General features: G+C 37.5%; 1 protein-coding gene across 1 annotated transcript; it reads left to right on the top strand.

Annotated features, from left to right (window-relative positions):
* The first annotated feature begins 1,651 nt into the window (after positions 1 to 1,651).
* On the top strand, positions 1,652 to 10,658 carry rab31 (RAB31, member RAS oncogene family). The gene is made up of 7 exons (XM_040144487.1): positions 1,652 to 1,815; positions 3,623 to 3,702; positions 4,367 to 4,448; positions 6,364 to 6,435; positions 6,947 to 7,053; positions 8,289 to 8,398; positions 8,985 to 10,658. Exons 1-7 carry the CDS (start codon positions 1,780 to 1,782, stop codon positions 9,080 to 9,082), a joined length of 585 nt encoding a protein of 194 aa, XP_040000421.1. The 5' UTR covers positions 1,652 to 1,779; the 3' UTR covers positions 9,083 to 10,658.
* Positions 10,659 to 11,261: the final 603 nt, after the last annotated feature.

The raw sequence follows: 11,261 nt of genomic DNA, 5'->3' as shown, positions 1-11,261 counted from the left end.
AGCAAGCGAACTGTGTAATTGGTGGGTTTTGACTCAGAATCAAGGCTTCGGTATTGAAGTTTTTTTTTTTTTTTTGTCATTGCTTTAACTGGTTTCCGATTTGAAAAGTAGCCGCATCAAGTGGAAAAAAAACAGCCAGAAGAAGACCGGATATAAGCAAATTTTGTTTCAAAATTAAAGGATACTTTTAATTTTATGACTGACTTGAGAGAGATGTTCACATGGCGTGGTGACCTTTTTGCCCTGGTGTCTGCAGTGGGGGAATATAATTAAGAACATTTTCAAATACTTGAGTATTACCTTTAGATCCTACTTACACTCCACATTTCATGAGGAAAATATTACACTGTTTACTGCAGATAATTTATTTCACAGTTTTAGTTAATCGGTATTATTTGTTTTTACATTAAGAGATAAACTTAACATACAATTTTGAATGCAATACTCTAATGTCTTATGGAGGTTGTTTCGTTTTTTTTTCCTCCCATTGTAGTTTCTCTTATTGTAGTTTTAAGTAAAGGATTTGAATATGTCTTTACCACTTGGTGCTTGGTTGTTGTATTTTGTCTCTGCAAGCTAAAATGACTATAACCAAAGGAAAACTGTTTTATGGAGATAGTATTCAGTTACATTTTAAAATCTTCCTTTTCTGAAACACTAATGGTTATTTAATAGACAGAAATGGTATGAATAGTTGATCTCTTTATGTTGTTTTTATTTTTTGTGACATTACTGTATAACCATATTATCATTATTGATCAGTAGTGGAGGAACTATTCAAATGCTTTACTTAAGTAAAAGTACCAATACATCAATATAATAATGTTTCATTTCAAGTACGAGTACTTCATTTAACTACATAAGTAAAATTACAGAAGTATTATCAGTAAAATGTACTTAAAGTATCAAAGTAAAAGTACTTGTGTCATTCCTGTGATCTGATTCCATCTGACATTACGAGATCATTAATACTGATGCATCAGTGTGTAAGCAGCATTTTACTCTACTGTTGGCTCAAGGTGGAGCTAGTTTTATCTACAGTATATACAGTTAGGTGGTTGAGTCCAGCAGTACCCAACCTAGGGCCTAGACCCCTCCAAAAGTTCACCAGATAAGCCTGAGGGCTCATGGAATGATAAGTGGGAGAGGTAAGAGGAAAAAACTAAGACAAAAACTAAGAACTAATAAATTAAAGGGGAAATGTCCCTTTGGTGGAACTGATAGCAGCTCATATACATCTAAACCATGACCTTTTTTTGTAAGGGGTCAGAAGCTCAAAAGGGCTGAAAATCACTGGTTTAATATTTAACAATCCGATCAGTCTTTCAAACTTATCAAAAATTAGATCTGAAAAGTAACCGGTAACTACAGCTGTCAGATAAGTGTAGTGCAGTAAAAAGTATAAAGTAGCATGCAATGGAAATAGTCAGCTATGGCTAGAGTACAGAATTGTACTGAAGTACATTACATAGTTACTTCCCAAGACTGTTATTAATTCACTACGATGTCGAGTGTACGGTGGAGGGGCCATGCGTCTTTTGTTTTGAAAGTCATCGCCGGAAAGTGTGTTTGCCACCAGTGCAGCTTTGTCAGTGGTTTAGAGCTGATGGTCAGTCCGCCTGTTTGAGGGGCTGGGCTTCCCTTCTATCCAAGAAGAGGAAAAAAAAAAAAAAACACACACACACAAAAAAAAAAAAAAAAACAGTTTCAAGCATGACGAGACAAAGACAGTGACTGAAGTACTGACAAATAATGATTTAAGAACTTTCGCGACTCACCATGGCCATAAGGGAGCTCAAAGTTTGCCTTCTAGGGGTAAGTAGCAGATGTTTTTTTTTTTTGCTGATCCGATTTTTGGGGTAAAATTCCTCTAGCCTGCCGCGAGTGTGACCAACGGAGCGACAACATTTTGACGTTAACAACACACTAACGGACGTTCGCGTCTGAAAACTGACACTGTCAGTCCAGCTTTTTTTCTTTTTCTTTTTTATTAACAACTGCCCCGACTTTACCTCGTTGTTCTTCGTCCGAAAAACTCGGAAATGTAACTCATGTCGATAGGTAGCTGACCGAAAACCAAACAGCTCTTCGACCGGTGGGCGCAGCAGTCATTTTAGGCTTGTTTTCTTAGCGCACTGCGTCTCACTTTTCCTCTTTAAAACGACTAAATGTAGTTTTTTTTTGTGTGTGTGTGTGGTTTTTTTGTCAAACACACAAAAAAAAACAAAACATTTTTTTTTTTTAACGGTCCAGACAGTTTATCATCCATTACGTCATCGTCAGATGAAACCGCAACAAGCTAGCCGTTCATTTCCTGCTGCGTTAGCAAAACAGCCCCTCTGTATAAAACCGTGACAAGGGGATGGTCGGAGGCGTTTCGGCTGCCGGCTGCCAGCTTTATCAATGGAGGAAAGGGGAACCGGGAAACTTGCGAGAGCCACACGACGTCTACCGGGGCCTGCGCCGACACCGCTTACCGATGTCGTGCGTCTCTCCCCTGCTCGTGTGTACGGCGGAATTTTTTTTTATTTTTTTTTAATTCGTGCCTCGGCTGCACGCAGCCAGAGTGAGAGAGCTGTCAGCGGTGCTTGGGTCACCACGTAGGCATGCAAGATGCCTGAAATCGAGCCGGAAATGAAGTAATTACAAAACAGAGTCGGGGCCCGTGTTTATGCTCCAAAGTATTAACCTATGCGTAAAAAAAAAAAAAAAAAAAGGTCCCCACTGAGTGTGAGCAGTAACACATTTATCCAGTAACTTCCAGCTAAGTGCAACTTTCGTGGGAGACTGATCACATCTCACACACAGGTTATTCAGTGGTTTGTTATTCTGCAACAACATATAGAATTATGATTTTATTTTATTTTTTTTAAAGTCAATTTTATTTGTGTGTAATTTTTAAATCTCCAGGAATAATTAACACGGGGAACGAAAAACAGTCTAATCTAAAAATATTTACATAAGCGTATAAATATACAAATAGGGATAAAATAATAGGAAATTGGTTGAAATGGAAACAAAAATTCTGCAGTTGGCAGACAAAGTACACCCAAAAAAAAAAAAAATCACATAATTAGAAATTATTGCATTTAATGCCATAGTTAAGAGTGCAGACAATGAAAAGTCTTAGACAGTGATTGCAAATTGCAAAAGTCCCATGTCATGTCAGATGTCATTCTTCAACTGTAGTAGTTGTAGTTTCTTTTGAATAGTATCTATTGTGCTTCTTATTCATGTGTGTATGTGTCATATTGTATTGAATCCTTGTTTTTTTTCTCTCTCTCTCTCTCTCTTTCTTTTATGAATATTTAGTGTGTTATGTGTGAGATGTCACGTGACAAAATCAAACCAAACCAAAGCTCTTAACTTTTTCGTTAATGAACTTGTTTTGTTAGTGACAGACACAGTTTGTTGTCTTGAGCAGATAAGTGATATTGACTATAAAAACAGAGCCCGATGCAGGATTCATGGATTAACAGGAACCTACCTGATGGGTCAGGCATGTGACCAGATAGTTGCATAATCAGTGGCATTCAATAGTGAGGGCTGACTCTGCTTTACAGGTATGTATGTTCAGAGTGCTATGAATGACGTGTTACCCTTTTTATTTTTTATTTTTCAGGACACTGGAGTCGGGAAATCCAGTATTGTTTGCCGATTCGTTCAGGATCATTTTGACCACAACATCAGTCCCACAATAGGGTAAGAGGATTGCGGTACAAATCACCAAAGACCATTGATATCACCTCAAGTCCTAACTCAGAATCTGCAACAATCTAGTGTATTTCAGCTACAGTATGTGTAATGTCAAGTTAAGTGACCTTTTTCATGATCAATTCAAGTGTCAAGTCAAATCATGTAGTAATAATCATAATAATCATAATAATAATGAAGTCAGTGTGCATACTGATACTACTGCTACCTACTAGTACTGATTTCTAGTCATCAGAAAAACCTGTCAGACTTAAAGGCTACAGCGCGAACCATTGATAAGCAAAGCAATTTTCTTTGTGGAGCGAACGACGTTACGTCTGATGTCACAAAAAAGGATTACCCCGTTTTTACCACAGACAAAATAGAATATGTCTCAGTTTCTTTGGTTCATTTAGCCCAAAATAAAAGCAAATATTTTATCCACATAAATGTAAATCCCACCATCAGTCTAGTTTGACGAATGCTGTATACATATATACATATATTTATATACACATGTACATATGAATGCCCGTACACAGGTGCCGGGTCAAACATCTTTGTTCTCAGTGTTACTTGTCTCCCGCTGACTTACACTGATTTTTTTTTTTCATGTGTCTTTTAAAGAACATGCTTAGAAACGAAAAGTGAAATGCACTATAATTATCCACAGAGCATCATTCCTGACCAAGACAGTGCCATGTGGAAATGAACTACACAAGTTTCTGATCTGGGATACAGCCGGACAGGAAAGGGTGAGTGCATCGACAACCGGAAACTCTTCACTTGCTAACTATCGGCTTTCAGATTTACCCACATGACTCTATGAGTCATGTTTTTAAAATTAAGTCGATTTTCCGATTTTGTATCAGGAGGCTAACGGTCACACAGTTGCTTCACTGTCAGGGGTACCCATGACATGGAGTTATAATTAGCCGTGAAACAGGATTATTCACACAGTTCATAAGGTCATGAGAGTGTCGTATCATCATACTTATTAATTCGGGGGGGGGGTTCGTGTGTGTGTAGTTGAAGCTTCTCAGACTTGCTTACAGCTGGGAAATAACAGCCTCAAAAAGTATTTACTGCTTGTGTGTGAAAATATTACCTTAAATCCTCTGTTACTGGGGTTCAGTGTTCTCTTTATCTGTGGGACTAATACTATATTTATCACACTTGACTGTATTCTTGATCTGTCTCCATGATCAACATCTGAGAACAACATAACACAGTCAAAAATTTGAATACACTACTAATATGAAGGTTTTTGGGGGGTTATTCGAAGGGCTGTTGTCTCCTGGTCCACTGGTTGATCGGTTGAATATGCTACAAATAATAGCTTTTTATGTTTTTTTTAATAACTCATTTAGGCTAATAAAGCTGCCAGGTAGAGTGCGCTCGGTACTCCGTGGGCCGATTTAGTTAATCTGGAGATAACGTGCAGATGTTTTTTTCCCCCACAACCGATTGGTTGAAGAGTATGTACGATTCCAGTCGACTCAGATTTTCTTTGGTTGACTAAGGCCCTAGTTTTTCAAGGGAATTATGTCGCAACGGGTTGAATAACAAAGACGATGTTATTTTGATCACGGCCAGCATGCAAAATTAAAGACACTCTGTTAAGTTTCTGAGCAGAGGATGACATTTCTGATTACTGCAGTGGTTGATAATGCACATCGACAGTTGTTGCGTAGTGCTCCACAAAGGTAACAAAGTGGCAATATAGAAGCATAAAAGAAGACTGTAAGGTAATTTTAACAATCCATGTTTTGAATATAGCCCCGATCGATACAAGATTTATCAGTATTTGAGATAATGATAACAATATACAGACTGAGAATAACCCTTATATTAACCCTTACATTGTTTTTTTAAAGAATTGTGACAAAGACAGATACTGAGTGGTTTTAAAAAAATCAATTTGTTAGTGCTCTCTGGTGGTCAAAGTATGTAATGGAGACACTGTTTCTACATTACCTTGTACCTAGTGTGAACCATTTCTGAATTTCAGTATCAGCTAACATATTCACCGATATGTCTACATTAAGCACATATAAGATGGTTTATCAGATTGGCTCTAGTGTTGAAATATTAAAGAAGGTTTTAAAAAAGGTTTCAAGAGGAAAGAAATGCATTTAACCTGATTGTTAGATCTCAAGGATGCATAAAATGAGACTGGTGAGAAGAAATGTTGAGAAATGTTGAATCTACTCTAAACAAAACTGTTTTACATTCAGCCTTTCTCCACAAGGAAAGTTTAACCACAATTATTTTTTGGGTTTTTTTTTCTCAGAATTAATTACAGGTTTGTTTCCAACTAGGCTTTACACATACCGGGAATTTGCCTTGGTGTTGTGGTGCAAAATGGTCAAAATATAAGTAAGAGAAAAAACGAGTACTGCAAAGGTCAAGAATTATAAATACAAAATTGAAACATATATAGTATATATTTAAGTGACAACAACTATACAGCATTTAAAATGAAGATGATGGAACAACATTTTTAGTCTTGTGAGTCGGTTTCACATGTGACATTATTTTAGTTATAAGCGACATGGAGTGTTTTTGAGGTAATTTTTTTAATGCACCTGGGGTGATATTGCTGTATGACTCTGCTATAGAAATAAGGTTCGGTGTAATAAACTGCTTTAAATGTGATTTCTTTTTTAGTTTCACTCATTAGCTCCGATGTACTATCGAGGATCGGCTGCAGCAGTTATTGTCTATGACATAACTAAACTGGTAAGAATAACACAACACTCATCATGTCTAAATCAGTGGACTGACAATAATTTAAACCTGGGTTTTGGGGGGGGGGGTGACATGGTCAGTGGCTTAAAGGTTCAGAAGCTGTTGGCAGAGTCCCAGGAGCCAAAATGAATAATGAACAACCTTTTTTTTCCCCCTTAACTAACTATTGGTGAAGTCTTCTTGAGCAACGCCCTTCACCCTTAACTGAACCAGCGGAGCTGCTGTACTGTTCAGCAACTCACTGGTGTATTAAATGTGTGTAACTGAAGAAGCCGCTTTCAGACTAAGAGCCTGACGTAAAATTCAATTACTTTTCCATCCCTCTGGGATGCTTTGCTTCCATAACCTACAAATGCCATTCTTTCCTGGTCTGTTAATGGAAACTTGTCTGAAAGGCACCACCTAATGCAATGAATATGTGACACGACTTGAAGAGAATGTGGGGCACATTCTCATAAAGTACCTATCCCAGAGTTGACCACGATGCGCTCTCGTTGTCCAGGACTCTTTCCAGACACTGAAGAAGTGGGTGAAGGAGCTGAAGGAACACGGTCCAGAGGACATTGTTGTAGCCATAGCAGGAAACAAGAATGATTTAGGAGACATCAGGTGGGCCATTTTCTCTTCTCTTTGATATTTTATCAAAAGAAAAAAAAACAGCTGCTTTATAGGGAAATGTAAGTGACGCTATGTACATTAAAGAGGCGCTTTACACACTACTAGCTATTAGATACTATAAGGCTAATTGAATCTAAAAGATGAGCTTCCTTCCTGTTCAGTGAAAATGTAATTTTTCTTCTTTGTTGCTTCATTATTTGCTCCCACACATGGACTACAGTCTCAGTTAGGACTCGTGTTCGACTGCATCACTTCCTTTAAGGCGTTCCACACAGCAAACTCTTCCAGGTTTAGCGAACGAGGTGGCCTCATTGTTGTAAAAAAAACAAAACAAACAAAGTCACCTTCTTGTTATACCTGTTATGTAGCTTATGTTGAGTACATGCTCATGATAATCGTTAATGAGACTATAAGACGACTGCAACAAGGCATGGAGGCACAAATCAGTTGAGGCTCTAGGAGCAAAATTATTTGGTGCGCTGTAACTGTCACTGGCTGTAATTTGTTCTGTACACACTCAGGGGCTTCATTAATCAGAAAATATTAAGTTCAATGTGTTTTTTGCCACAATATTGATAAAGCATTAACACACACACACACACACGTTCAAAAGCAACAGTCAGACCATACAGAAACAATAAAACAGAATATAAAAAACTAAACAAAGACAAATGAAACAAAATATAGTTAAGAAAAACAACATACAAACACACATGTAATTTCATATTATTTTATTTTAACCAACATTTTTTTAAATTCTGTTGGAAACTTTGGACTGCAGTATGCAGTATCTAATTCAACCCTTGCAACACATTGATAAAAGTCACCCAACGCACTTTCCAGTATCTTTTTGAGACAATCATCTTTGACTGTTTTGCCTAAGGAGTGGTTTTTTTTTTTCTCTACTGTTTTTGAGTATTGGCCCTGCTGGCCAGCTTAAATTCTCAGTGAGTTTAAACAGAAGCACAGTAGTGGATTTGTATGCAGGCTCCTGTTGGGCATTATTTTTTCTGTTTGCTTACACTACACTAATATCAATGAAGGGAAACTGCAAAGTTTGTTTTAAGAACCTTTTTTGAATTGTCATGCAGCGAGCGGCAAGAACAGCACCCTTTTGGTAGAGTTTCAGTCTTCCAGAGCAAACTAGTTAGAGAAAAAAATTTGATGTTCCACGGAACCTTTAACTGTGAACTCCACTCTGAGTTTAGTGTCCTTTTCTTTTACAGGGAAGTTCCTATGAAAGAAGCTAAGGAGTTTGCTGAATCAATTGCAGCTATTTTCATCGAGACTAGTGCCAGAAATGCTGTCAACGTTGAGGAGCTCTTTCAGAAAATCAGTAGGTTCCATGCCTCTTTGTTGGGGGGCTTTTTAGAAAACAGGTTTGAAAAAAAACAAACAAACAAACAACTGTCGAAATGGAAGCGGCAGACACAAAGATGTCCTGACTTTTGCCTCTAGTGTGGCCCCAGTTTTAGAAATACTGGACCCCACATTTCCCTCGATACAACTGAGTACTGTCTTTCCACTCTGCCTCCCTAATGCCCATTTCTTCAAAATCCTACACCTACAATTTGTAAGGCTGGGTTTCTGTTAAGGAAACTAAACAAGTTTTAGGACATATAAAATTGCTCCGCTTGGAATAATGATTTGTATCTGACACGGTTTTTCAACAAAAAAGTAACTTTCCCCTTCAGCACATACATTATTCTGCACAGTTGAAACCTCAAAGGGCTGTTACAATAAGTACAACGCATTTTTGACATTTGTTTATTTATTTATTGATTTATGCATTTTAATCTTGTAAGTTTGGAAGTATATTTTTTTTATTTTATGGATGATAGTAATGGTAGTAAGGATAATGACAATGCACTGACAAATAACATGGCATGACTGCTCTGTAAATTACTCTGTGCTGTCTTTAGGTAAACAGATTCCGCCCCTGGAAAATCCTGAGGTGGACAGCAACGAGTCCTTTAAACTCACCCGGCAGCCCTCTTTGTCCACCAGGAGATGCTGCTAGCACCAACAGCAACCGATGAGATTACTTCCTTCAGCACCAGGGACCCCACCAGCGCAGCACATAGTCCACAATGCACACAATGTCTTACTCAAGGGAAAGACAAGACAGTGGACGGAGAGATGTCAGCTTGAACATGCGGTCACCTGCAACGTGAAACAGAAAACCTGCCAACAGTATTATAAGGGTCAATGGACGTTTATTTCATTTAATTGTAGCAGTTTCAAGTCTGATGAGGTTAGGAAGCAGAAAGCCCTCAATTTGTCCCCCTCAGGTGGTGTTTTGCCTGAATTGCATTCAGATTCTGTGGCATGATACAAAGCTCATTACAAGTGGGCAGTTTTATCACACAATCTATAGTAACTTTAAAATTAAGCACAAATTAATAACAAGTCATGTGGCTGATGTGCTCATTAAAGCTGGGTTTTGGTTGTAGATGCAACCACACTTTCATTTCAAGAGTCAACTGCATTGTACTGCAGTCATTGCACTGTGGCTCTTCGATGGCACACAATAAATGAAAGTTTTTTTTATATGAATTCTCATCAAGACTACACTTGTCCTTTTCGTGGAGCTTTTCACGTTCATGTATGTGTCAGTCCTGTATAGAATTCCTTTAGAATATTTGAATAAGAGGTTGTTAAGATCGAACCGTAGACGAGCATTCAGTTGTATAGCTCAGATGGAGCGGCTTTACACTCCACTTTGTCATGTGTTTTCACACGGACTTGCTGCGTAAGGGTTTAACTGTAATGCTGCAGAATGAACAGCTTAGAGGCCTAAATTGTAATTAGAGTATGACACCCCCCTGTTGAAACACTGTGACCAATACTAGAATTGTTTACATGGTGATTTGTTAAAAATGTTTTCTACATGCTGAGTTATATTGTCTGAGATTTCACTACAGGGAATGACTGTATACAACTGCCAAACATAAGAAGTATTTTTACCTGAAAAGGGTTTAAGTTTACACCGTTGGGAAGAGAAAAGACCTGCATGCATTTTACTCTAAACGTGTCTACAGCCGTTTAACTTCCAAAAAGGTTGAGTTGTATATACTAACCAAACTCTAAAAGAACTGTGGGAATATAGACCTGACTCTTGCCTTGCAAAACAGCCCAAATGTGTAAAACGAGATTATGTATTTTGTGTGTCGCTGTAGTGCCCTTGGATTTGACCACTTGAAATGTATAACAGCACTTTTGCATACATTGACCACAGTATTAGTTAGGAGTTACTTTTTAAATGTTAAACAGTCCCATTACACCATAACAGTAGTATTCGTTAAAAGATTTAAATGGATATGACAGTTAACTTCGATAGATACAACATGGTTTCCTACTTTAACAGCATTTTAGTTCCACATTTCAGTGGCTTAAAGAAAACATGTTTACATTTGTACTTTGTCAGTTAAAAAAAAAGTAGAATTTTATAATTCCATTAACCCACTTTTGTGGGTTAATGGAATTATAGTCTCATTTTGCCAATAGGTACTGTTCTCTGTATGGAAAGTCAAACCAAACTCCATTCACAAATCTACCAATCATCGTGGCTTTGCTTACTGGAAGAAAAAAAAAAATACAGTACATTCCTGCCAAAATGTGATGTGATCCGATATTTTTTTTAATCCTTAGGTTTCCATGGGTAAATGTGTCTCACATATGATCCACCAGGGATCTTGTACTACAAGCAAATGTCAAGCATATTTCTACAATCTTCCACCAAAATGTAAGACACTGATTAACTGAAACTGAATTATGAGGTGCTTAGTGGGTAAGATATACAGCACAGTATATCAAATTTTACCAGCCGATTGAGAAAAACTTCATAAAATGCATTTTTTAACAATGCAATCTGGCATGACATTACCTGCGTACAAGAGACATTGACATATTGAGAAAATACATTTTATTGAAGGTTACAATTTGCCATTTCCAACAAATAATATATGCATTGCCACACAAGTGCCTTTTTAATGTGTTTCTAAGCAAATGTATGACATGGCTAAAAAATACATACTGCTAGAATAATGCATGGATTACTATTCTAAATCGGTACAGACTAACTGTACGCAGTTGACTAACTGTCAACTTTGAGACTACCAGTTACCTGCAGCAATCCTTATACTGTATGCCTTAGTCATGCTTCCCTGTATCCTCTGTAGACCAGATTAACTTTTGTA

The sequence above is a fragment of the Xiphias gladius genome, chromosome 14, assembly GCF_016859285.1.
Source record: "Xiphias gladius isolate SHS-SW01 ecotype Sanya breed wild chromosome 14, ASM1685928v1, whole genome shotgun sequence".
Lineage (NCBI taxonomy): Eukaryota > Metazoa > Chordata > Actinopteri > Istiophoriformes > Xiphiidae > Xiphias > Xiphias gladius.
Note: the sequence above shows the minus strand (reverse complement) of the source record. Positions and strands in the feature narration are given on the sequence as shown.